The 25,209-nt window shown below is 39.7% G+C and overlaps 1 protein-coding gene across 2 annotated transcripts in view; it reads right to left on the bottom strand.

Annotated features, from left to right (window-relative positions):
* rasa3 (RAS p21 protein activator 3) overlaps positions 1-24,634 on the bottom strand; it is a 310,651-nt gene extending 286,017 nt beyond the window's left edge. Inside the window, exon 1 of one of the 2 annotated variants that reach the window (XM_028800053.2) lies at positions 24,349-24,634. In XM_028800053.2, the coding sequence (XP_028655886.1) occupies positions 24,349-24,403 (55 nt within the window). In that variant the 5' untranslated portion in view covers positions 24,404-24,634. The remainder of the gene's footprint in view (positions 1-24,348) is intronic. The other variant, XM_028800054.2, reaches the window with a different exon arrangement.
* Between the last annotated feature and the right edge of the window lie 575 nt (positions 24,635-25,209).

Genomic DNA, 25,209 nt, shown 5'->3' with positions numbered 1-25,209 from the left:
TTCCTGGGCATCCCGGCCGGGCATGAACCCCAGCCGGGTGCCACATGTATACTCACGTTTCTCATCAGTGACTGGCTTCATCACACAGGTAGCAAACAGTCCTTATCTGTCCATTCATTCATCACATTCTCATCCAGTGGTCACAAGAGCTTGTCACACCCGCATCTTGTGCAAGACAGGAACGAATCCTGGATGGGGTGCAAGTCTACTGCAGTCCACATTTTCACACAAACTCTCAAATTTCGAATCACCAGTTGATCTTCCTAGCGCATTGTTTGAATTTCAAATAAAAAAAGTTTACCCAGAAGAAAACCAACATGGGATGAACATACAAATATCACATAGTCTCAGGGACTTGCATCTGTTCGGGGATTTTATATGCTAAGGCAGGGGCTTTTCTTTTCACAACACAATTTTGCCTTTTTTCTGTCTTCGAGACCAAGAATCGCCACTGACCATTGTCTCAGTTGGAAAATTTCCACATACCATCATCCCCGTCCCCCTTGAAGAATTGGTAACTGATCATCATCATAGTGGAGCAAAGGCATTTGCTTAATCTGCTTGCAGCAAACCATCGCAAGACACTCTGCAAACCACACATGACCCCTTCCCATGAGAACTACTGTAGTAACGCAAAGTTTAAGAATCTATGCCCTAAAGCAGCCATTGGGTTAATTTGTTTCTGAAATATAGTTGTAGCTTTAATTTGATTTGTGATTTGGGTCGTTATATCACTACCATTCTGAAGGCGTTATTTTTGATTCTCGTTGCTGGGACCATCCAAGAAAGAGTGTGTCCTTAGAGGCCATGGCCTGTCAATCACAATGCAATGGGATAAAAGAACATCTGGAGATATGCGGCACTGTTGGACTACACAAATTCCAAAACCATTTAAACCTTTTGCAAAAATTTTCTTTGCTTTGTTTCTCTGGTTTTTGAATTCTCTGCACTCCTGACTTTGTCTCTCAATTCTTGAATTAGGTTACTGATATTTGTTTACCTGCTCCATATCCTTGCTACAGTCTTTTGAGTACATCCTTGTCTTCCAGTCATACTGTTTGGTTTTATGCCTACTGGGTATAACATAGGAACTGCCTGAGCCAAGATTTGAACCCACAACACTGTAACTGTGAAGGACCATGCCTAACAACTGAACCATCATACCATGCAGTCTTTATCTTTTTATGTACCGTACCAAATCAACAAAATCACCACATTGAAACCAACTTTTTTGTTTGATTATTCTCCAGCATGCTGTTTTTTGTCTTCTTTTGTGCACTCCAAAAAAAGGAAAATATCACAAAAAACAGAGCAGTGATTTTTTTTCTTGATCATAACATGCAAATGGTAAAATTTTAAAACAATCAACAAACAAAGTTGTCCTCTTGAAGTGGAATCATCCACTGATTCCCATCCTCTTCCTCCTGTTGTCACTCCAGAAACTCCAAGGAGGAGATTAAAGACATAACATTATTAAGACTGAACCCTGAAAATAATTCAAAGCCCTTTTGTACATTTGGCAAACACCTCACACCCCCATCCAGATAGCCTGCTTCTCCCACAGTATCCCCCTAATCTGTGCCTACTCAACAACGCATCCAAGTTCCCTGATTATCACATCACCCCCTCATCCAGTGGGTGTGCTGCTCATAGTTACCTTAAAAGTATACAGTTTGAGAGAAAGGTGTTGGGTTCACCAAAACCTGCATTATATCATATGTGCTTGATTTTTTATTTTGCTTTAATTGTTGTTAAGTTGGACAATGTGAACGTCAAGAAAACGTGGCCTTTGATATGAATGAACAGTAAAAATATGACATACCTTTTTTCATTGCTTTGGCTGCTGGGAAATATAAAGCTAATTCTCATAAAAAATAATAATTTAGCTTAGTCTTGTGATTAAATAGCATTGAATGCCCACATCATCATGTCATTCATGCCTCTACTTCATTTGATGGGTTGGTAGTTGACCCCAAATCCCACTTCTCCCTCAATATGTAACAGTGAGCACTGTAAGTATATACAAATTCTCCATTCTGGAGAGCCACTTATTTACCACCTTTAAATTATACGATTCCTCTTAAAATAAAGGCCAACTGATAAATCTATACCAACATCAGGGCATCTGTACACTGTGGCCAGATAATAAAGTATGGGATTCCAACATGAAACAGAAACATTCTCACTTTGGGGATTCTTCCATCAGATAAGCCTGATTCCTCTGCAAGTCTATACACTTTTTCCTTTCACATTTTGACTCATGGAAACAGCAAACTGTGTTCAGCTTCCCTAAAACAATTGCTTCACAGAGGAAGCCTCATGTTTCATACTTTTATTTAAGTAAAACCAAAACCTTCATTTCCTAGGCCACTGATAATCATCCTTAGTGGAATTTGTAGACCACCTCCTGAATTTCCCGTAAGACCAGCTCCCCTAGACCAGGGGTGCCCAACTCCAGTCCTGGATGGCCGCAGTGGCCACAGGTTTTCATTCTAACCCTTTTCTCACCTTCTCTCTCTCTCTCATTTTTCCTAGGGCACGAAGCGGAAGCGGAAGCAAAGCAGAAGCGGACAATGGCCGACAGTGAGGTGAATCGCATTGCAACTGTAGTCGAGGAACTCCAGGCACTCGATGAACAGATTCAGAATCTTCTGTCCAGACGAAGATACCTCAGAGATCTGAAGGCTCGGCTGTTGGATAAACCGTCCTCGCCATCTGTTATCGGCGTAACATCAACCCCGCGTTGTGCCGCGCAAGTCACCTTCACCCCCGCGCCTCGTAGGAGCGACACCGATGATGACCTCGGTGTATTTCAGCTATGCAGGCGGGGGTTCAAGGCCAGAACACCTCCATCGGCACAGGCAAGCATCGTAACCCAGAACCGGTTTGACCCTCTAAGCGTCCCCAGTTCGCCTTCAGCTCCTGGTGATGTAATTGTGGTAGGTGATTCTATTGTTAGGAACCTCAATATCACTTGCCCTAATAGAAAATCTTTTGTTTCTTGTTTTCCCCGGTGCTCGTGTCCGAGATGTGACGAGACGTGCACCGGCGATCTACAAGAACAGGGCAGTTGGAGCCGTTGTTATACATGCTGGCGTAAACGACATAAGGCACCGACAGTCGGAGATCCTCAAGGCAGACTTCACTGCATTAATTAAAGACACAAAGGAGAGGACCCCATCGGCAAAGATATTCATCTCGGGTCCACTCCCTCTCGTCAGACGATCAAACGAGTATTACAGTCGTCTGCTTGGTTTAAACAACTGGCTGCAGGGCTTCTGCAAGAATCAAGACATCGGGTTCATTAACAACTGGGACCTCTTTTGGGAAAGACCGCGTTTCTTCAAGCGAGATGGCCTGCATCCGAACAGCTTCGGCGCCCGGGTCCTCTCCGAAAACATATCGAAGGTAATTCGTTTATCTTGACTATCTATCTCTGCTTTTAACCCCTTCCGAAATGCCACTCCTGTGTTTGGTCATGATAATTGCTTTAAACAAATCTTCCATAAAAGTGCGCAACATAAATACTGTAATAACCAATCTTAATGCACATAGAAAATCTAGGCAATACGGCATAAACGCCAATAATTTAATTAAAGTTACTACTTTAGATGAACAATGTATTAAAACTGTAAAAACAGATCATAGATTAAACAAAAAATACACACAGAGCGGCGCTAATAAAAATAACTTAATTCCGGTTCCCTATATCAATAACGCACATAGTATTCATCTCTGCTCCTCCGAAACATTGAATATGGCACTATTAAATATTAGAGCTTTAACTAACAAGACGTTTTTTTATCAACGACATTATTAGTGAAAAAAAAATAGATTTTATTGCACTAAGTGAAACGTGGCTTAGCTCAGATGGCGCAGCTGTTTTAATCGAATCTGCGCCTCCGGATTACAGTTTTACTCGTGCTGATCGCCAAGGAAAGAGAGGTGGAGGGCTAGCAAACATTTACTCTAGCAGGTTAAAATGTAAAAAATATCAGTTTTGGTAAGTTCAAGTCTTTTGAGTATCTCGCCATTGTTATTCAGGGAGATTCTCACGTTCTAGTATTATCCGTGTATAGACCTCCTAAATTCAACGCGTCTTTCTTTGAGGAATTCTCTGACTTGATGTCAATCTTAATTACGAACTATGACGCACTCTTAATAGTCGGCGACTTTAATTTTCATGTAGATAATCAATGTGACCAAAAAGTAAAAGAATTTATGAACCTCATGGACTCTTTTGATTTGAGACAGCTCGTTAATCAGCCTACACATAAAGCAGGTCATACGTTAGACTTAGTAATTACTAAAGGACTAAAAGTTGATATAAAGCAGGTCATTGATACGGGTCTTTCAGACCATTTTCTTCTACTTTTTAATATAGAAATAATGATAGAAAACACTCATGAGAAGCATATTGTTAAAAAACGCTTCTTTGACTCATCAGCAACTTTAAAACTTACAAACATTCTAACCAATCAGTCCGTTTATAGTGCCAACTATAATAGCGAGGAGAATGTAAATAGTAAGGTGGAAAGATTTAATACTAAAGTGAGGGCTGCTGTTGACATAGTTGCACCTGAAAAGACAGTTAAAAAATCTTCTAGCATTGTTATACCTTGGAAGACCCAAAGAGTGTCTGATTTAAAGAGAACATGCCGTAGAGCTGAGCGTAAATGGAGGAAGACTAAACTAACTATTGACTATGAGATATTAAAAGTTAAAATAACAGAATACAATAACACAGTCCGTCTTGAGAGGCGCTGCTATTTCTCTAAGATTATAAATAACAATGCTAGTAATCCCAGAGTCTTATTTTCGACAATTGATCATCTGTTAAACCCAGGTAACTCAAAGGAATGCCTCCTAAGTACTTCCAGTAAAACCTGTGAGGCTATCGCTGTATTTTTCAATCAAAAAATTAATGATATTAGAAATAACATAGTATATCTCCCCAACACTAAGGATCCCCCGAAACCCCAGTACTCCATAATAAATAAATTAGAGTCTTTCACTAGGATAGATTTACCTGATTTACATAAAATAATTTCTCAAATGAAACCATCCACCTGTGCCCTTGACCCAATACCAACAAATTTTTTCAAAGAAGTATCGGGTGTGCTTATTGATAATGTTCTTGACATAGTAAATTCGTCATTAGATACGGGGGTCTTCCCAGACTGTCTTAAGACTGCGGTAATTAAACCCCTACTTAAGAAAAATAATCTCGACCCCTCTGCTCTTGAAAATTATAGACCCATCTCTAACCTGCCTTTCTTAAGTAAAATTCTAGAGAAGGCAGTCATTATGCAGTTAAATGAGCACCTCAATAAACATGCTATTCTTGATAAATTTCAGTCAGGTTTTAGAGCAAATCACAGCACAGAAACTGCACTCGTTAAAGTAGTAAATGACTTGCGGGTAAATGCAGACAGAGGCCATTTATCTGTTCTCATCCTCTTAGATTTGAGTGCCGCATTTGACACTATTGATCATAATATTCTTAAGAATCGCCTTAGTCAATGGGTGGGCCTCTCTGGCAGTGTCTTAAACTGGTTTGAATCCTACCTGGCAGGGAGAAAATTCTTTGTTAGTTGTGGTAATTATAACTCAAAGACACATGATATTCTATATGGTGTTCCACAAGGCTCTATCCTGGGTCCGCTGCTCTTCTCAATCTACATGCTTCCATTAGGTCAGATTATCTCGGGACATAACGTGAGCTACCACAGCTATGCTGATGACACACAGCTGTATTTATCAATAGCACCTGATGACCCCAAATCTCTTGATTCGCTAACACAATGTCTAACCTGTATCTCAGAATGGATGAATAGTAACTTTCTCAAATTAAATAAAGAAAAAACCGAAATCTTAGTGATTGGCAATAATGGATACAATGAGGCTATTAGAAATAAACTGGATGCATTAGGATTAAAAGTCAAATCGGAGGTAAAAAGCTTAGGGGGTAACCGTTGATTGTAATCTGAATTTTAAATCGCATATTAATAAAATCACTAGGACAGCATTTTTTCACCTAAGGAACATAGCAAAAGTTAGACCTCTTATATCATCGAAAGATGCAGAGAAATTAGTTCATGCGTTTGTCTTTAGTCGGCTAGATTACTGTAATGCACTCCTCTCAGGACTACCCAAAAAAGACATCAATCGTTTGCAGTTAGTGCAGAATGCAGCTGCTAGAATCCTTACCAGGAAAAGAAAATCCGAACACATTTCTCCAGTTTTGATGTCACTACACTGGTTACCTGTGTCATTCAGAATTGACTTTAAAATTCTGCTTATGGTTTATAAAGCTTTAAATAATCTCGCCCCGTCTTATATATCGGAATGTCTGACACCTTATATTCCAAATCGCAACCTCAGATCCTCAACTGAGTGTCTCCTTAGAATTCCAAGAGCAAAACTGAAAAGAAGTGGTGAGGCGGCCTTCTGCTGTTATGCACCTAAAATCTGGAATAGCCTGCCAGTAGGATTCGCCAGGCTAATACAGTGGAGCACTTTAAAAAACTACTGAAAACACATTACTTTAACATGGCCTTCTCATAACTTCACTGTAATTTAATCCTGACACTCTGTATATCCAATTCATTATAATAACTATTCATTCAAAATTTGTACTAACCCCTACTCTCTCTTCTGTTTCCTTTTCCGGTGTCCTATTGGTGGTGGCTTGTGCCACCACCATCTACCCAAAGCACCATGATGTTCCAACAATGATGGATGGATTAAAAGCCAGAAGTCTGTATAACCATCAGCATAAAGTGACTCCGTGAGAACCCTAACTACAAAGAGGACTATTTCATTTATGTTAGGTAGAATGCCCAAAGGGGACTGGGCGGTCTCGTGGCCTGGAACCCCTACAGATTTTATTTTTTTCTCCAGCCTTCTGGAGTTTTTTTTTGTTTTTTCTGTCCACCCTGGCCATCGGACCTTACTCCTTTTTATGTTAACTAAGGTTGTCTTATTTGAATTTCTTATTTGTCTTTTATTCTTCTTTTCTTCATTATGTAAAGCACTTTGAGCTACTTTTTGTATGAAAATGTGCTATATAAATAAATGTTGTTGTTGTTGTTGTTTTCTTAATGAGTGACTGGTTTTTGCTGCTAATTAACTTCTTTTGAATTCATTTTCTTTGACTTGCTCTTGGAGACTCAGACCCCTTAATTGTTTCTTTTTCCTTAATTAGCAGCCAAACAATAACAAGACACAAAATGAGCCAAAACAGACCCAGTAAACAGTGACCACCATACAATATCTGAAAATAAAGAAAGGTGAAGGTCTCAGGAATGCTGATCTGCTCTTAGAAAAGAGAAAATCCTTAATTTTGGAAATGTCTGCTATTGTACAATGACAGCGGCAACAAGCCATGGAATTAAAGAACGGGTTTAATTAACGACAAGACTCAGCGCCTCATTAAGCTGCTGGTTGGAGTGAAATTGGTTGGAGTTTGAGGCCCTGACTTAGCTGGCCTTCTGTTGGCTCACTCACTTCACATATCACTTCTGTCTTGGTGCCATTTAAGGAAAGAAATGAAGCAATTCAGAGGAACGACGAAGAAATTCAGGGAAACATTTCTTAAAAACCAAGTCAATTAAACTTAATTCAAAAGAAGTTAATTAGCAGCAAAAAACAGGTCACTAATTAAGAAAAGGGCTAGAATGAAAACCTGCAGCCACTGCGGCCCTCCAGGACTGGAGTTGGGCTCCCCTGCCCTAGACCATCCCCCTGGAGGTGCTCTCCATTGTTTTTTTTTTAAATATATTTTATTTTATTTATTTATTTATTTAGTTTTAATATTTCACTGTTTTCTACGGTTGAAAGATTTTAAGTTTCTGTTTTAAATCATTGATCACTATGGAGGTGGTGGTAGTATGTCAAATTCAGAGCTTGTGGTGTGGGAATAAGTCACTTTAGCACAAAAATATTCAAGTCACTAAATATTGAAACTGGACTGTGTATACTGTAAAGTGAGTGGTGGTGTTAGATAGATAGATAGATAGATAGATAGATAGATAGATAGATAGATAGATAGATAGATAGATAGATAGATAGATAGATAGATAGATAGATAGATAGATAGATCTTTATTTGTCCCCGGAAGAAATTTGTCTTTTACAGCTAAATACATCAATAGATAGGTAAATGAATATATATACACATGAACTATGGCCTGAACACACACCAGAATGACTATAAAGAAAGAAAACCTCTGCCTTGGCAGTCACAGTCACAGTGATGCATTATGTGGATGTATTGCTGTTGGTATAAAGGAGTCCCAGTGGTGTATCTTCCCACACTTCACTGGCTCATAGTACTCAGTGTTAGTGTGTCAGAGAGAAGATGGGCAGCATTATTCAGCAGTTTTGCTTTAATTCCCTCCTTCGCTATAAACTCCAGGGGATCCACAGTGTGTCCCATAATCGAGCTTGCCCTTTAAATTAACTTGATTACTCGATGGGCCTCTCCTGAAGTGATATTACCAGCCCAGCACACCTCAGCATAGAAAATCACACTAGCCAACATGGCATTATAGAAGATGTGAAGGATGCCATTTCCCACATTAAAGGAATGCAGTCTCCTAAGGAATAAGAGCTTGCTCTGCCCTTTCTTATATAGTTCCTCTGTGTTTCCAAGACCAATCCAACCTGTCATTAACGTGGACCCCCAAGTACTCGTAGGAGTGGACTACTTCTACATCCACTCCTTGAATAGTGAATGGACATGAAGGCTCTTTGGTGAGGCAAATGTCAATAACCAGTTCCTTGGTTTTGCTGATGTCAAGCTGCAGACAATTCTCTTTGCAGCAAGAAACAAACTTCTCCACCTGTCTTCTGTACTCTGTCTCATTCTCCTTATCAATACATGATACCTAGACTTACCTTATGGTTATAATGTCATATACATTTTTATCTCTTCAAAGAACATGTTGAGGTTAGCATGATTTTGTCAATAATTAACAATGGAACAATTAACAACAACTCCCAACATTAAACTTAATTTCAGTAGCCTACTATGCACCCATAGAGATGGGCTTGACATGTGTCCTAGTGGCTAACATGCTGGGCTGTGAACACTCAAGAGTTGTCATTTCAGTCCCCCCAAAGACTCACTGTGTCACCCTTAGTGAGTCACTTAACCTGCCATCGCTCTAGAAGCAGAAATAAGGAACCAAAACCTTTAGAAAAACCCTTAGAAGATGTTCACTATGAACAGATGCTATATTAATTATGTGTTGACTGTTTGTAATTATAAGACTTACTATCATCACATAATTTACTGTTCAATAAACCTTAAATAAATAACTTGTCATATGATTGAGTTGCACAGTATAATCTGCTAAGCTTACACAGTATCTGGTGCCTAAGGCATTGTTTGCAAACCACAAGTTCGATCCCCAACACTGACTCACTATGCCACTCTAGGGAAGTCCCTTAACATTAACGTTCCAATTATAGAAATATGTAAGCACTTTTATTCTTTATCGAGTTCCCACTTAGTGAGTGAAGATTCTGCAAACAGCAATACAATATTTAAAATGTTCAGCTCAAAAGCCTTACATTTCAGTTGGCCTGACTTCCCTCCATGAACTTGAGGTTTCATCTTTGACCATGTTTTAACCTTCTGTCATAACATTTCCATGTATCAGTGATTGGCTTTTTACAGTTTATTACAGAATAATGATAAAGAAGAAGTTTGCTTATCTGTATTAAATAATACATGGATGTTTAGATACTTCTTATTACAAAACACATTGATGACTGTTGTGAATTACAAAATTAGAGGCTTTTAGAAATTGGAGATGGGAGAGTTTAACAACAACAATAACAGAGGATGCAAATCAAGATCTACAAATAAACCATGGAATGCAATCTGGTTGGGAAAACTGGAAAAATTAATCAGTGCAAGAGTGAAGGGTAAACTGTATAAACCAGTGGTCAGACCATCATTGCAGTATGGAGCAGAAACCTGGGAAATTAAAAAAGTGCATGGAAGGAAACTGGAACGTTGAAGCTACAGAAATGAGGATGTTAAGATGGATGTGTGGAGTGACAAAACTTGATAAGATCAGAAATGAGAGAATCGAAGGTACAGTTATAGTTGGGGAAATCTCAAAGATAATACAGGAAAGAAGCTTAAAGTAGTATGGACATGTCATTAGAAGAGAGGTAAGAAATTTTTGGGAGAACAAACAGGGATTTGGAGGTGTTGGGATGGAGAAGAAGAGGAATGCTAAAGAGAATGTAAATGGAGTGTGTAAAGGGGGATCTAATGGAAAAAAATGGGTGTCAGGTGAGAAAGTGTACAACAGATGAGAATAGAGGAGGCTGGTCGGATATCGCATCCACACATGAAAATGGGAAAATCTTTAGAAGAAGAGAAGAAAGTGGAGATGGCAGAATCCACTCTTAAGTTTTTAATCTAGGCAGGGTTGTTACACTGGAGAGTCTAATGATATCCACAATGTCGCAGCAAATCGACCTGTGAGAGAACAGGCAGGAGAAACTCCTTAAGCAGATGAAATTCTGCTGGGGGGAGCATGGAGCCATGTGAAAGAGGAGGGGACCCAGCAAAGGAAAAAAAAAAACAGCTAATGTGACATTAAGGCTCGTAAGGACAGTGACCCCCCCCCCCCCCCCCCTTTAAAAAGAAAGAGCAGCATCTCTGAAGTTTAATAGCGAGTGTTGAGCAGGGTTCTTTCTTAAAGAAACAATAAACGGTCATTTAACAGCTGCTTGTATCTGTGTGTCACTCCTTCCTCTGCAATACCTCGGGTTGTTACAGTATATTTAGAAAACTTATGTGGACCATTTTTTAAACTCCAGTGGAACAATGAACAGGCCAAGATTTAAAGTCAGAATCTAATAGTGCACTGACTATAAAAAGGGTAGTCAGTCCAAACAATTAAAGAGTGAGGATCAGGAAAATGAACGGTGTCAAAGGGCAAAGCAAGGGTCAAAACCGAAAGTCAAAAAGAAAGAAATTTCAAAGCCAAATCGAAGTTTATAAGCAGGGCTTTGTTTCAAAATACCAGTGATAAAGGTTCAAAGTAAGTAGTATGCTAAGCTTGGGCCAATATCGGAGACTAGTAACTATTTAAGGGTGATCTTTATTACATGCGCATCGGTGACACCACAAGCAGTGCGGTATTGGTGCTTCATGGGAATTCCCCATGTAAATGGACAATGCAAATCCCACAAAATAGCAACACCGTTCCAAATAGAAAACTGCATCAGAAAAGATTATAAAAACTATTAAACCAAAGCTCTACACAAAATTCTAATTGCAGGATTGGATTCCTTGTGTGTTAAAAGCCCCCAAAATGACATCAAGATTAGTAGTTCAGCTTCAGGGAAACTCACAAAAAATCAAAACGAAGCTCCAATCATAACATAGCTGATAGGCTAAAGCACTAAACACTGTGCTACCAAAACTACTTCACGCAGGGCTGTTTTCCTAACTTCTTTCCTATCAGTCTGTTCAAATGATTTGATTGCTACTGCACATTCACTTTAAAACTTGTACTACTCTAGGAGGTACAGCCACAGAACTCCCGTTCTCTTTATTGGTTGTAGTTAAGTTTACCATGAATTTTAAGATTATGTTTTTTGACATATGAAGTCACAAATGGCCCCTGCTTTTCAGGTCTTTTCTTATTAATTTTTTTATAAATTGTCAAATCCATTGTGATTGACTGTAAGCTATTTCTACTCATCTTCTCTTCTTTAATCATGCACAGGGAGGGGTTTGAATTATTTATGAATTAAAAATCGATCACTGACATTTAATTCTAGATGCAAAATTTGAAAAATGAGTCCAACGTGGTGTCTTTTGAAATGGGATCTCCTTCAGCTCAGAACCTATCAGTTTTAGCCTTTGTATAATGCAAAATGTGGACAGAAAATCACATTCATCCAGATTAGCTATGTAAAGCTTACCAATACTCAGTGTTTTGATTCACTGCCTGTAGAAGGTATCAATTAATTAATTTCTAAAATTAAAATATGAACTGAACCATGCAGAAGTATTAAAGTTTGTCACTGCCACTTTGACAATTTTTTTATTGGAAATCAGTGAAGACCAGAGTTTTGCTGTCTAGCTCTCTATTGTCAAGTCATCTCTATATATATATATAAAATCCAATGCCTGTCTGTCTGTCTGTCCGCTTTTCATGAGAAAACTACCTAACGGATTTAGATTGGGTTTTTTTCTGTAATTTGCTTGAACATGGTTGATTTTGCGACTTCTTTATCAAGCTAAGTATCACAGTTCAGTTGCAGCACCAATTTATTTGTGCGAATCTGAGAGAGAGGCTGGGTGCCAAGGGAGGGGAAGGCGGGACCTCAGGGGTTGGGAGCTGGGCGGGGCCATCCTCACTCAAACAACACCTCTGTTCAAGTCACTGTACCTCTCGCCACATGTTGGAGCATACCTTACCTCTGCTTAGTTAGTGATACCTGTTTGTTCAGCAGACATTATTATCTAAAGATTGTTAAAGAGTAATGTTTGATGTTTTTGAGAGAGAGAGATCATAGCTACGTGTGTTTTAGAGGGTACCTGTTCATTGACAGAAATATCATAGCCACATGCTCTTCTCCCCATGCGGCGGACACTCTCACATCAGAGCTGAACACGATCACATACAATGGCAACATTTAACATTGGAGCATATCTACCTTCCCCTTGGCTACAGATACCTTGCCAATGTTTTACATTTTTGGCAAAGATATCAAAGCTATATTCTTGCCCCTGATAGCAAAACCAAAAATATTATATATCAAGAGGCCCTCGAATACGAAAGCTATCAATATAAATTCTTCACAATACAAATTACAGTAATCCCTCGCTATATCGCACTTCGACTTTCGCGGCTTCACTCTATCGCGGATTTTATATGTAAGCATATCTAAATATATAATGCGGATTTTTCGCTGCTTCGCGGGTTTCTGCGGACAATGGGTCTTTTTACTTCTGGTACATGCTTCCTCAGTTGGTTTGCCCAGTTGATTTCATACAAGGGACGCTATTGGCGGACGACTGAGAAGCTACCTAATCAGAGCACACAGTTAAGTTCCTGTGTGCTGATTGGCTCAGCGACAGAGTGCTGCATTAACCACGAAGTCTCATCTCACTCATTCAGCATTAACGTGCTCCTGCTACTGCTTCAGGGGCCGTGTCCAAGTGCCAACAGAAGATGCAAATGATTGCAGAAAAGGTAAAAGTTTTGGATATGTTGAAGGAAGGGAACAGCTACACCGCTGCAGGACACCATTACGGCATCAATGAGTCCACGATTCTTTTTATTTAAAAAGGAGGAAAAGCATATAAGATCTACGGCTGCAGTGTCCTTTAACCAGGGCGCAAAACGAGTTGCAAGTGGACGTGATAAGGCAGTAGTCTGGATGGAATCTGCATTAGGGATTTGGATTGAAGAGTGCTGGAAGAAGAACAATGGTGGTGCTACACAGTTGCCTGAAGAGGCTCCTTTAGAAGAGCTGTAATGCTATCCTTTGTTGTGCAGTAAAATTAAACTCATCGTTATCGGACAAGTCGTCGTGTCATTGTTGGTGAGTAACCATAATTAATTATCTACGTACAGTACTTATTACATGTACATAGTTTAGTGTCACTGTACACACATTTTACTGTATACAATTTTTCTTGCATTGTACGTATTTATTGCTGGTGGCCTGTCTGTCGTAATGGCTGTAACATATGTGATATCGAAGACGCTCGATATCTTTAAAATAATATTTAGGTTTTACTGTATATAAACTGTGTTTACATACATAATTTCAATGAATCTTACCTAATATCTAAGAGAATACAAAGGGTTTATGCTCTATAATTGTGTGGGAAATGTTTATAATAGTGTGGGAGAGTTTATAAGGGCTTAAAATATATAAAAATAACCATATGAACATATGGTTTCTACTTCGCGGATTTTCACCTTTCGCGGGGGGGTTCTGGAACGCAACCCCTGCAATGGAGGAGGGATTACTGTATTACATTTTTTGTTGATTTTTTTATTGATTTTTAAAGTTTGTCCTGTTTTACCACTAAATGGGCAAAGCCGCAGAGGACAGCTAATCTTACATAAATTCATTTTAAACTATCGCTTTATCACCATCTGTCATGAAGTGTGCACTTTGAGAATTTTTTTTTGTCTCTTACAGTACATATTTTCTAGGACAATAGACTATATTGGAATTATGGCTACTTTTTCTCTTCTGTGTGGGATATTTGCAGTTATGTTCCCTGAATATAATAATTAATTATTCACCGAGTTGTGATATTATTTTGTTATCAATCAGGTGCCACTAGGCACGTGGTTCCAGGTTGCCATGGAAGTTAGGTAGCATGACACAGCGTCTTACGTCATCTGTGCAACCCTTCAAATCCAACACAAAAATTAATTCAGTATCCATGAATGGGATAAAATTTCTATCAAATGAAATGCACATTCTTTCTCTAATCTTTGATTTTCAATTCCACCGTTTCTTTCTCTGACTTTAATTTCTTTTTTACGATATTGAGTTGTTCCTGGTTTGACAAATGTTTCTTCTTTTGGTCCACTTCTCGCCTTCGGGCAAAATCCCATCATATCATAATGTCACCATTATAATTAGCTATATACATATGTATAGTATGTGAAATCATATATTGTATGTTTGTATGCACTGTCATGACCATTCAACTGAGTTTAAGGAGGTTGAATGGCTGTAGAGTTATGTTCCATTCTGATTTCTCCACAGTCCAGAAATCAGTGGCTATGTCCACCTGTCTATCCCTATAAATTGTCCTCCATATCACGTTCCTGTTGTCTGATGATAGGACGGCACCACTGATCTTTTAAACAATTAAAAACTGAAACAGTCATCCCAGGCATGCGCTTACACACTCTCCATTTCAATAATGACTGCAATACATGGGCATTTTTTCCTTCTGGGACTACTCCTAATTTTTTTATTTGAGCCCTCAAAATAAAAAGTTTAAGAACCCCTGATTTATATGTTCAAAAATCTTTAATATGTTCTACTTGCCTTTTGTGGAATCTTTCATCATTTGTTTTCATGTAAATGTTTAAATGGTTTTCATACCATAGATGGCAGAGTTTAGCACCTGTTCTGTCACATCTCATTTATCATAACTGATTAAAAATGAAAAGCACAGTGTTTTGTGTTGTGTCTCAGAGCTCTATGGGCCTGGTGGATTATGTGTGTTCTCCCCTTCTCTCAGTGAATTTTCCTTGATGGTCCAGTTTCCTCCCACATCTCAAACACATACAGCTCTAAATGGTCCTGGCCTGTGTTCGTGCATGTATGTGTGCCCAGCAAAGGACTGGCATCACACTGAAGGTAAGTTCCAAGGCTATACATTCTTAACCTTCCTATGATCATTTAATGAAGAAAGTGGAATCAGAAAATGAATGTAAGATTAAATGTAAGGCTCCATTCTATTACTGTGACTACATGATACAGTTTGCGCTCATGGAGACTATATGGAAACAATGGGTACAAGGCACAGGAGAGTTAATTCACACACACGAGGCCAGCTTCATTAAATAAAGTACCTCATATGTTTTTATGGTGTGTTGCAGAAAACCTGTTTTCTAAATGCTGACCTCTAGGACTTTCCACCTAGTCAAGAAGCTCTTTAAAAAATATCAGTTATGCCAGGCGGGACATGGCAGATCTACAGGCCTGTGAATGAAAATGAACTTTCAAGCTCTGTTGGTTAGCGTGGGCCTGTGCTGTTTTCCGCCGAGTCAGTGAATCACGGCAGGATGTTGCCGACAGCTAACCCTCTCCGTCTCGCCCCAGAGGAATCCCAAACAGAACAGGCAGCAAGTCTTAGAAGGCCCTGAAACGTCATCCCCCAGTAATCCTTCCTCTGGCACAAGACACTTGAGAAGAAGGAAGGAAACTGAGACTATGCCAAACGCCACAGGCACATTTTGAGAAACAGAGAGAGGAAGGCAGGGATTAAAAAGGAAAGAGTAGCAGGTAACTCAAGTGAGCCGACCATGCCGTCATTTGAGAACACCATGGTCATTTCTTAAATGTTAAACACTGTGATTTCCAACTTTCCCGAGGATCGCTAATTGTGACCTACAGACATCCTGTGTTTTTGCACATGTCTATAACGTTGGCCCCTTTGAGTCTTTGCTAATTAATGCCGACACTGCGTTTATGCTTCATCCACTACAGTCAGACCTCAATACAGCATTTCTTTATTCTTTTGATAAGGGGAAACTCTCAGGCCCCGCAGCCTCTTCCGATAGACATATAACATCTGCCAAGTGGAGACTCTTATGGAGGTACAGACCCAGAGTTGAAACCAAGAGAAAAACAAGAACATCTGACAGCTGCGGAAAAGCCAAAGGCAAACAAACGCATGGAAGACTCACCGGTGAAATGCAATGAACAGCTGACACACTCATGCCCGCCAAAAGCCAGCTCTCACTTCTACAAGAAGAGCAAACAGAATTTGATCCTTTCATGTATACTAAAAAGCTCTTAAATTTCCCCTTTGTGATTTTCTCCAAGTCCACGGGGATGTGGTAGGACTCCAATTTCAAAGATTTCTCTGAAGGAGGATCCTGCGTGGCCTTCACCTTTGCACTAACCAATAAAAATGAACATCATGGGCCACTCTCCAGGGAACAATAAGGCTACTTTCTGCACCCCTGAAACCACTGAAGCCTATCTTGACCCACGACTAGCAAGCAGGAGGAGTGACACTAACGCACATGTGAGTTATCAGACATCGGGGGCTTGGAGGAGACAAACGATCAACAAGAAAGCATTGCATTTAGTAGGTCCCTTCTTTTTTAATGGACTCCCTATCTGGGCACCTGGCTTTTACCAAATGTCTCAAATGGTGATGAGAGAAGGCAGAAAAACTGAGAAAGAGGAGGGACCGCAAACACAAACAGTTGAAACAAGACAAAGATAATGATGACAGAAGATCAGTCAGCCCACACAGGCCTGGGTGACTGGGCCAAAAGCTGCAGTTGGAAGACCGTGTGAACTAAGGAGTGTTTAAAAAAAAACAGAAAAAAAAAACACAGTTAGGAGTAGAAACCGGACACAAAAATCAAAGCTTTAGATTAGTGAGGCACATCTCTACACATGCCCACCTCCCAGTGACCTTGTACTGGTCACATAACTAGAAATTGAAGAAAAGGCTACTCTGTGATAACCTGGTTTGCTGTTCAGGGCAGATATCTGCATGCTTCTGGGATAAAAAGAATTTGAAAATGGCTGGATGGGTGAAGATAAGCAACTAATTATAAGTCTTCTTAGAAGAGCCAAATACTACATATAATGTTAAACAGAATACAGAACCAAAATCCATGTGCATCCAGTCATGTCAACCCCACTGCTGCCTAACATAAGCAGAACACCAAATTAAATGCAAATGCCAAACACACGTCTCTCCATCCATTGCTGGGACCCACTTTTGCAGCTGGGTGCAAGTGAGGAATCAGGCATAACAGGGCACACATCTCCCACTAGGTCTGTTGAAAGTGTGCTGAAATACTGAAACATTCTTCTCTGCAGAGATACATACAAGCTGCACACACACCACAAGTGTACTCAGCTTGAAGGGGTGAAGCAGTAGTGTTAATCATGGTGCCAGCAGCCAGTATCTAAAGTTGACTGAATATATGGGAGGAAGCAGTGCAACGTGGACCTGACAACCAATGCAGAAAAAGCAAATTTTAACCAGACATGGAAACCACGGCCTAATATTAGAAAGAGGCAAAAAAGAAATCTGGATGCAACATGGAAACCAGCACCAGTGTCTCGAAATAGACACCACAGTGGGTGACTAATTTAACCAGATACAAGAACTGGTGCCAAATACTGACGTTGGCGTACTGAGGTTTACACTGCAGGGCCCAAATTGGGATATGAATGAGGATCCTGAGCGAAAGGCAACCCTTGTAAGTCGGACCAGCAAACAGCTGCTGTATTATTCATGTCAACTTGTACCTTGGCTGCTCAACCTGCAAAACCTCACAACAGTGGAGTGACTACAGGAAAGTGTGCAGAGGACTCTTTACATGCGGGAAGCTATGAAAACTAACCAGAGAAGCAAAGTAGGTGACATTGAGTGTATTTACATGCACTTTATTCACCGAAACCCAGTTTCAAAAATGCCATGTACAGTATACCCATATTATGGTTAGAGAATCAGGATTTTGGTCTCTGAGAAACCAGGTTGACACACATAGATTTCTCAACAAGTAACCCAGTTATGTGGCCATGTAAACCCTTAACTGGGTTGCAGTTAAAGATTCTGTAGTCTGTGCATGTCTGTTTCACTCTGTTAACCTGTGAATGCCTTTGCTTCACACACACATCCATTATCCACAGGTAGAAAAAGGGTGGAATAGTCCACAAAGACAAATTTCTGAGACACATGCTAGGGCAATCTCATTATTACTTCTCCTGGATGAAATAATTGGCCTTAACGTCTCAGAAATTGCTAAATTTATGTTGATGAGCTGAAAGTTGTCACACACATGTAAGTAGGAGGCATTCAAAGGGATTGTGTGGCCTTGTCAGTTCCACTCCAAGTCGAAAGGGGGTGCTGGTATTCACATCTTGTCCTATTTATTCACCAACTAAAAGCTCAGAATGTCAAGGACCTTTGAGGTCACTTCTGGTTTCACCTCTCAGACCCACCTCTTCCTGCCCCGAACAATTATAATCCTCCACCTGCATCATGGAGGAGGTTCTCTAGATGGACCCCCGTCAAAAAATGCTCTTGTTTCAATTTATTGCTTGTGCAAATGATTAATCCTTTATAATATATGAGGGTCAACTCTTTGTTTAATTTTACAACAGACACTGCTAAGTTCAGGAGCACAATCTCAGGTTAAACAGGTTGCATGCTTCTTTTTGGATTGACAGAAGCCATTGATGATGTTTTATGACAACAGAGTGTTTTGCCAAAGGAGAACTCCCTAAGTGGGCTTGCGAATGTAAATGGGGCATTTTAAGAAAAAAAGGTTTCTATCTTAACTAGATTACTCACCTTATTCTGGCTTTGTGTGTGCATGTAAACACACTCATTGTGATCACTCAAAGGAAAGTAGGTGACTGAATTCCCAAGTAATGTCATTTGTGATGTTTTTGCTCCTTAAAGAAAGAGGTATGATGAGGGGCAAAATGAAAAACAAGGAAGACAGACTTGACAGAACATAAACGACAATGCTGAGGTGTACTTTCGGTGTCTTGCTGATGAAGAGACTGAGGAATGAGGACGTTAGGAGTGATAAAGAGCAGTAAAAAATATTAGAGAAAGTGAATTGAGATGATATGGACATGTGGTTATGAGAAACGAGGGAGAGATGAGCGAGAAGGTATGGAGATGATCTGTCATAGACAGATGTCTGAGGAAGGGAATGCTGGGACTGGAAATGCAGGAGAGGTGAGGGAGGAGAATATGGAGGATAGGTAAAGAAAGAGGATATGTTCTCTCAGCGAATTGGCAGATAAGCTTTTTGGGCAAAACTGGAAAATGCTTGTAGAAAAACAAAAAAGGGTTCAAGAACAAATGGAAATCAGATCCAAAATGAGAGACAAAATTCAACGTCAAGAGAACAAGCAAGATGTCAAAACCAAAAGTAGCACGCAAGTTGAGTTTCAACAAACCTTTTTGAGAATTTTGGTATCCGCAGATCGGATAAGGAAGTGAATTCCTAGCTGTCCTTTTATCCTATCATGTTGATTAAGCCACACCCCTAGAAATGCATGAAAGCAGACCCATAAACAGGATTTCAAAATGGTGGCAAATGAGGACCTAAAACATTGAAGATGTGTCAAAACTAAAAACAAAATCTAAGCCGTTATGAATTTCAGGCAATTAATGAAAGGATCAGAATCCTCCACATCAAAAACCACCAGTACAAGTACAAAATTATACTAAGAAGTTGGCAAAAAACCAAGAGACAGTGGTGGGAAGAAGAACAAGAAGAAGGATATGGAGAGTTACTGTGGTTGCTTGATTAAATATAGCATTAAATTTTAGTGATCAGTTGGTTACTTCAGTGAGCTGCACTGTTTATCACTTATCACTGTTTTTGATGTTTAGTGACATCTGCAGGATTGGAGGGTGACTATGAATACACTTTGCTTACAGGCACAGTGTATAACCTTGACTTCCACAGGAACTATAAATCCAACATTAGCCAGATGAACTTTAGAAAAGAACTCATTTACCCAGAGCCTTGTTCCACTCCTCAAAACTTCGCCTTTTTGTACTGCTGGTTTGATTAACCAATACAGAAGAGTCTATTTTGTAAGGCTGGAGTCCTCAGCTCACACTGGGAAGGGAAGAAGGCATGCTAAAGGAGACTTTCTGCTTGAGAGTGCTTTTCTCATGACAATCTCATTGAATTTCAACCTTCTACGTGAAATCCAAATGTCCTAAGGTATATTCCATACAGTTGACACCCCATCATATGTTGGTCCCACAAGACAAGAAGGTGAGTTAAATACTCCACACAAAGACTGAATAGAAGTTGACTTAGCCAAGGAAACGTTTGGGCTTTTCATCTACAATAGCATATAATACTCAGAATTGATCAGAACCAACACCTAAAGCAAACAGTCAGGGAAACCTGTGAATAACATCAACAGGTTCCAAGAAAGCAAGTGACAACATAAAATATTACATACAGAAGTAAAACCTCCATCATCAGAACCCACTCTATCTGTCACTGGACACAATCGTATGCATCCAGTTTAGAGTTTCCAATTAAACTAAAATTTATATGTTGATAGGAGGAAAACCTGAACTGACACACAGAGAATGAATTAACTCCACACATGAAGTGGCCAACCTAGAATTTCACTGCAGCTGTGAGGCACCCATGACAGAACAGTTTATTTGTATATCCATTTTATGTCTCTCTCTTTCATTATTAAGAGGCACACAAGAAACTCAAAAACTCTGAAATGAATTTGATTTCCACTGTTTTAACACTTTAAGAAACTCTGCTGCACTTGCATTGTGCAACAGTACAAAACCTTACTTCAGATACAAGCATGTGAATACCAATACAAAAAGTAGCACCAGCCACCCTTGAAACTTCCTATTATGTTGTCAAGATCTCCTTGTAATAGCTGCAGAAGCCTTAAAATGAGCAAGGCTGGTTGATTCAAGTGTTACATGGCACATGTGACAAAATGTCACCAGTGCCATCTCACCACAAATTTGCCACTCACCTTTTTTCTTGTCTCTTTTTTCTAATTTTATGTTGGGGTGAATTTTGGATTTCCCTTTATACAAAAACCAAAACAACCTCCACCCTGTCCTGAGAAATAAAACAAATACAACCACAAGTGAGTCATAACACTAAACAAGGCAAGCAGACTCCTAATTCTGCTGAAGCCCTTGACTGTGCACCTCTGCATCAACCCACAGACTACATGCTGCAAGCCTACAGGGCATCATTACTCGCTTCTGTGATACATTTTCCACCATTGATCTTCAAGCGTAAACTCTTAGATGATTCCACTAATTGTATCTAATAAGACTTATTTGTGTGCTCTGTTTCCTCAGTGACTTTTCTTAAATTCTTAATGCATTGTCCCCCATTGATTACCCTTTTAAATGGACACATTTTATAAAATGGCTTCCCATGAAGGGAGGGTTTCTGCTTTGCACTTGTGCTGCCAGAGATATGCATCCATTCATGCCTTATAAAACAGAGAGCTCTGTTATGCATCCGGGCAAGAGGAGCTGACGCTCAAAAGCATGTTTTCCTCCTACATCTCAAAGACATGTGCATTAAGATACACTAAATTTATCAGTTATTAGTGTGGCCTGCAATAGACTGACATCCTGTCTTGTGCCCAGTGCTGCCAGAATAAGCACCAGCTATCTATGTGTCGACAAACTGAATAAGAAGAGGTAATGGATTTACTTTCACCCTTCATGCATATCTTTAATCCACCCATCCCTTTTAATGCTTGCATTCTCCTAACCAGCTGGAGTCTGCATTAACAAAAATGAGCACAAGATAAGAGTTAAGAACAGAATGTCAGGTCAGCCCAGCTTAGCCTACAGTCGCGCACACACACACACACAAGTTTAGCCAGCTGTTCCATTACTTCTGCGTTACTTGTTAGCCATCTCAGTTGTTGAGAAGAACGTTAACCTATGCATCACAGCTAGAAAGTGAATTATAGTTTTCTGAAGGGGACTTTGGAGATATAAAGAAAGCTCTCAGAAATGAAGTGTGCTCAAGTGAGCAGCCCATAAAATATGACAAAGAAGAGCTTCAAAATCAAATGGAATCTAACATCACAAAAAGCTCAGCTACAAAACTTTTGAGAGGGCTTGACTTGCAATATTCTGTTTAAACAAAGAGGGGGTCAAAAGCTGAAGAAATCTACAACAAATACTTCAAAAGTATAAATGTGTGTCTTCAAGGCAAGGCAGGATAGAGAATATGGAGAGATTCCCTCCGAAAGGTACTATATAATTAAAACAAATGAAACTGGACAAGACCTGAAACTGTCAATAACCACATCACAGATGTTGTGTCCCAGTGCATCAGAGGATGTACAGATTAACTTATAAAAAAACAAAAGAAGCTGGACAATGGTACACAAAGCTGAGCTGCAAAGTAAATGTATAAAGCAAGAAAAGGAATTTAGTAAAGGATGCCGGCCCTTGAAAGGTGCTATATAAAAACAGCATGTGCAATCTGATAACCATAAACGGAGCTCACCTAAAAGCCTAAATGCAAATCTGTAAAGAAAAAAACAGGCTGTCTGCCTGTAGAGAATAGGATGGGGTGTCTGTGAAAGGCACTATATAACAAAATAAAAAAAAAATTGACAATGCAACTGAAAGCCCACCTCAAAAAGGTAGACACGTGGGTTAAAGCAGATATAGCTGATTTGAAAAGGGCTACTATATACAGAGAGCCAACTGGGAGAGTAAATGTAAATCTGGCAATACAACAGAAAATTTAGAAAAGCAATGGATGAAGAGGCCCTGTTGACCATTAACAGGTGAATACTCAGAAAACTGTTAAATACAAAGGACAAGCAAGCTTGATAGATAAATCTAAAAGACGTAACAGATAGATAGATAGATAGATAGATAGATAGATAGATAGATAGATAGATAGATAGATAGATAGATAGATAGATAGATAGATAGATAGATAGATAGATAGATAGATAGATCTACAAAGTTACACAGCTGATCCCCCAAAGTTTCCTCAGTAACTGCCTTCCCAGCACACAGATCGTTAAATTCCCGTTCAGTATTGTGATGCACCAAGTCCTACTCCAATTTCCATTTTTATTCCGTTCATTATTGTTGTTTACATCTTACTTTCAAACAGATCGTCGGGCCAGTAAAATGTTCCATGCGGCCCTGGTGTTAGGTTACAAAAAGAGAGCGCAACACATGGTTCCCATCAGTTCCATAACCTTCGCTATACTGGTCAACCATTTAGGTTCTTGTTCATAGAAGTTAATACAGCTTCAACGTTGGCTGTTGTCTATTTGTTTTATCTATTTACTTTCACGTTTGTTTATTTGTTTGCTGTGTAATTTACAGAAACTGTCTCTTGTCATTAGTTTTCTGAAAGCAAACAAGGGATTGCAAACCACAATGACTCATTCAGCGCTACAGGAGAAGCGGCAGTGACAGCGTCTGGCACTATTTCACTAGATAGATAGATAGATAGATAGATAGATAGATAGATAGATAGATAGATAGATAGATAGATAGATAGATAGATAGATAGATAGTGTTGAAAAAATAGGTCAATCGAATATGGTATGTTTGTCGAACAAGTTCTCTTCCGTTGAACACCGCTGGCACTTTAGAACAGACTCTCCAAGAGGAAACAATCCCTCGTTTTTCAAACTTAAAACCGTACGCAACATCTCGGTAATGATCTGCCCGGCATCAAAATGTCAATAATCTGTCTACAAAATAACATTTCATCCAGGCTTACGTCAATATCTTTAGAAAGCCCTCATAACTGTAGCCTGTCTCACTTGCTCGAGGTGTAGCGATGTCAGATTTTTTAAAAGATATATAAAATGCATATTCCATTTGCACCCGCTATGTTATAAGGCGAGTCTGCCCTTGCAAAACTTCTGACAGCGCTGCACAAATCGAAAAGAGAAAAAAAAATGCTTCTGGATTTTCCGCTACATTCCCACACGCGAACCACATCAGACATCGCGTAAGTGTCACTTCCAGCATGCTAAATGACTGCTGATGTTTAAAGACAAACGCAAGTATTTGTCTCCAGCTGTTTCTCTTCTGTCCCTCACTTACCTATTTTGATTTTGACGCTTTGAAAAACTCGCAGCCCCTCTTCCTCCACGGCCATTGTCACAATCAGCCCCGATGTTTCCCGTTGTGCGTCTCGTGCTGGCCGGACGACGGGTGCTTTGCAGCGTTAGGTTCGCCTATGAGTATCGTGGTCAGTTGTCTCCCTCTCTCTCTCTCACCGACTTCTTACTCTGTCTCTGTCTCCCCTCTTCTCTCTCTCTCTCTGTAATTCTGTGTCAACGCGCGCACTCTGCCAGGCAAGCAGTCTGTTCAAACTCTCAGGACACTGACACCGGAGTGGCTCTCTGGCCCCGCCCCTCCTCAGCGTGAGGAAGGCGTGTGACATTTGGAGTTATGCGAATGAGCGCTTCCTAGCGGGTTTGGTCTGCACATAATAGTCTGAAAGAAAAAAAAAAACTATAATACTTTGAATTTCGCTTAAGAATGAGGCACAGCACGTATCTTCATACTTAGTTTTCAGTTTTGTCGTGTCAGAATCAGGAAATGCGAATTTATCTCAAAGTCAACCTCTAAACACTACTCCATCTCATTTGAGGAAGCTCCTCTGTTTATTATTATTATTATTACTATTATTAAACAAGAGAAAGCACTTCCAAAGATGAGACTGGTTGAATTTTTGTTTTGCACCGCGGCAGTGATTTTATGTTTACTGTACAGCATCAACTGTACAAACTGTTAGTGTATTTTCTATCTGTCACACTCATTCATTCACTCATTCACTCCTGCCAGACCAACTGAGAATCATCTAAAATGCAGTCTTTGGGAAAAGGGAGTCAGACCCACAGATACAGGGAAAACATGCAAACTCTGCACATGTAGTTCTCAGGTCGTGATTCCAAGCAA

The sequence above is a fragment of the Erpetoichthys calabaricus genome, chromosome 4 (assembly GCF_900747795.2).
Source record: "Erpetoichthys calabaricus chromosome 4, fErpCal1.3, whole genome shotgun sequence".
Lineage (NCBI taxonomy): Eukaryota > Metazoa > Chordata > Cladistia > Polypteriformes > Polypteridae > Erpetoichthys > Erpetoichthys calabaricus.
This window is presented reverse-complemented; position numbering and strand designations above follow the sequence as displayed.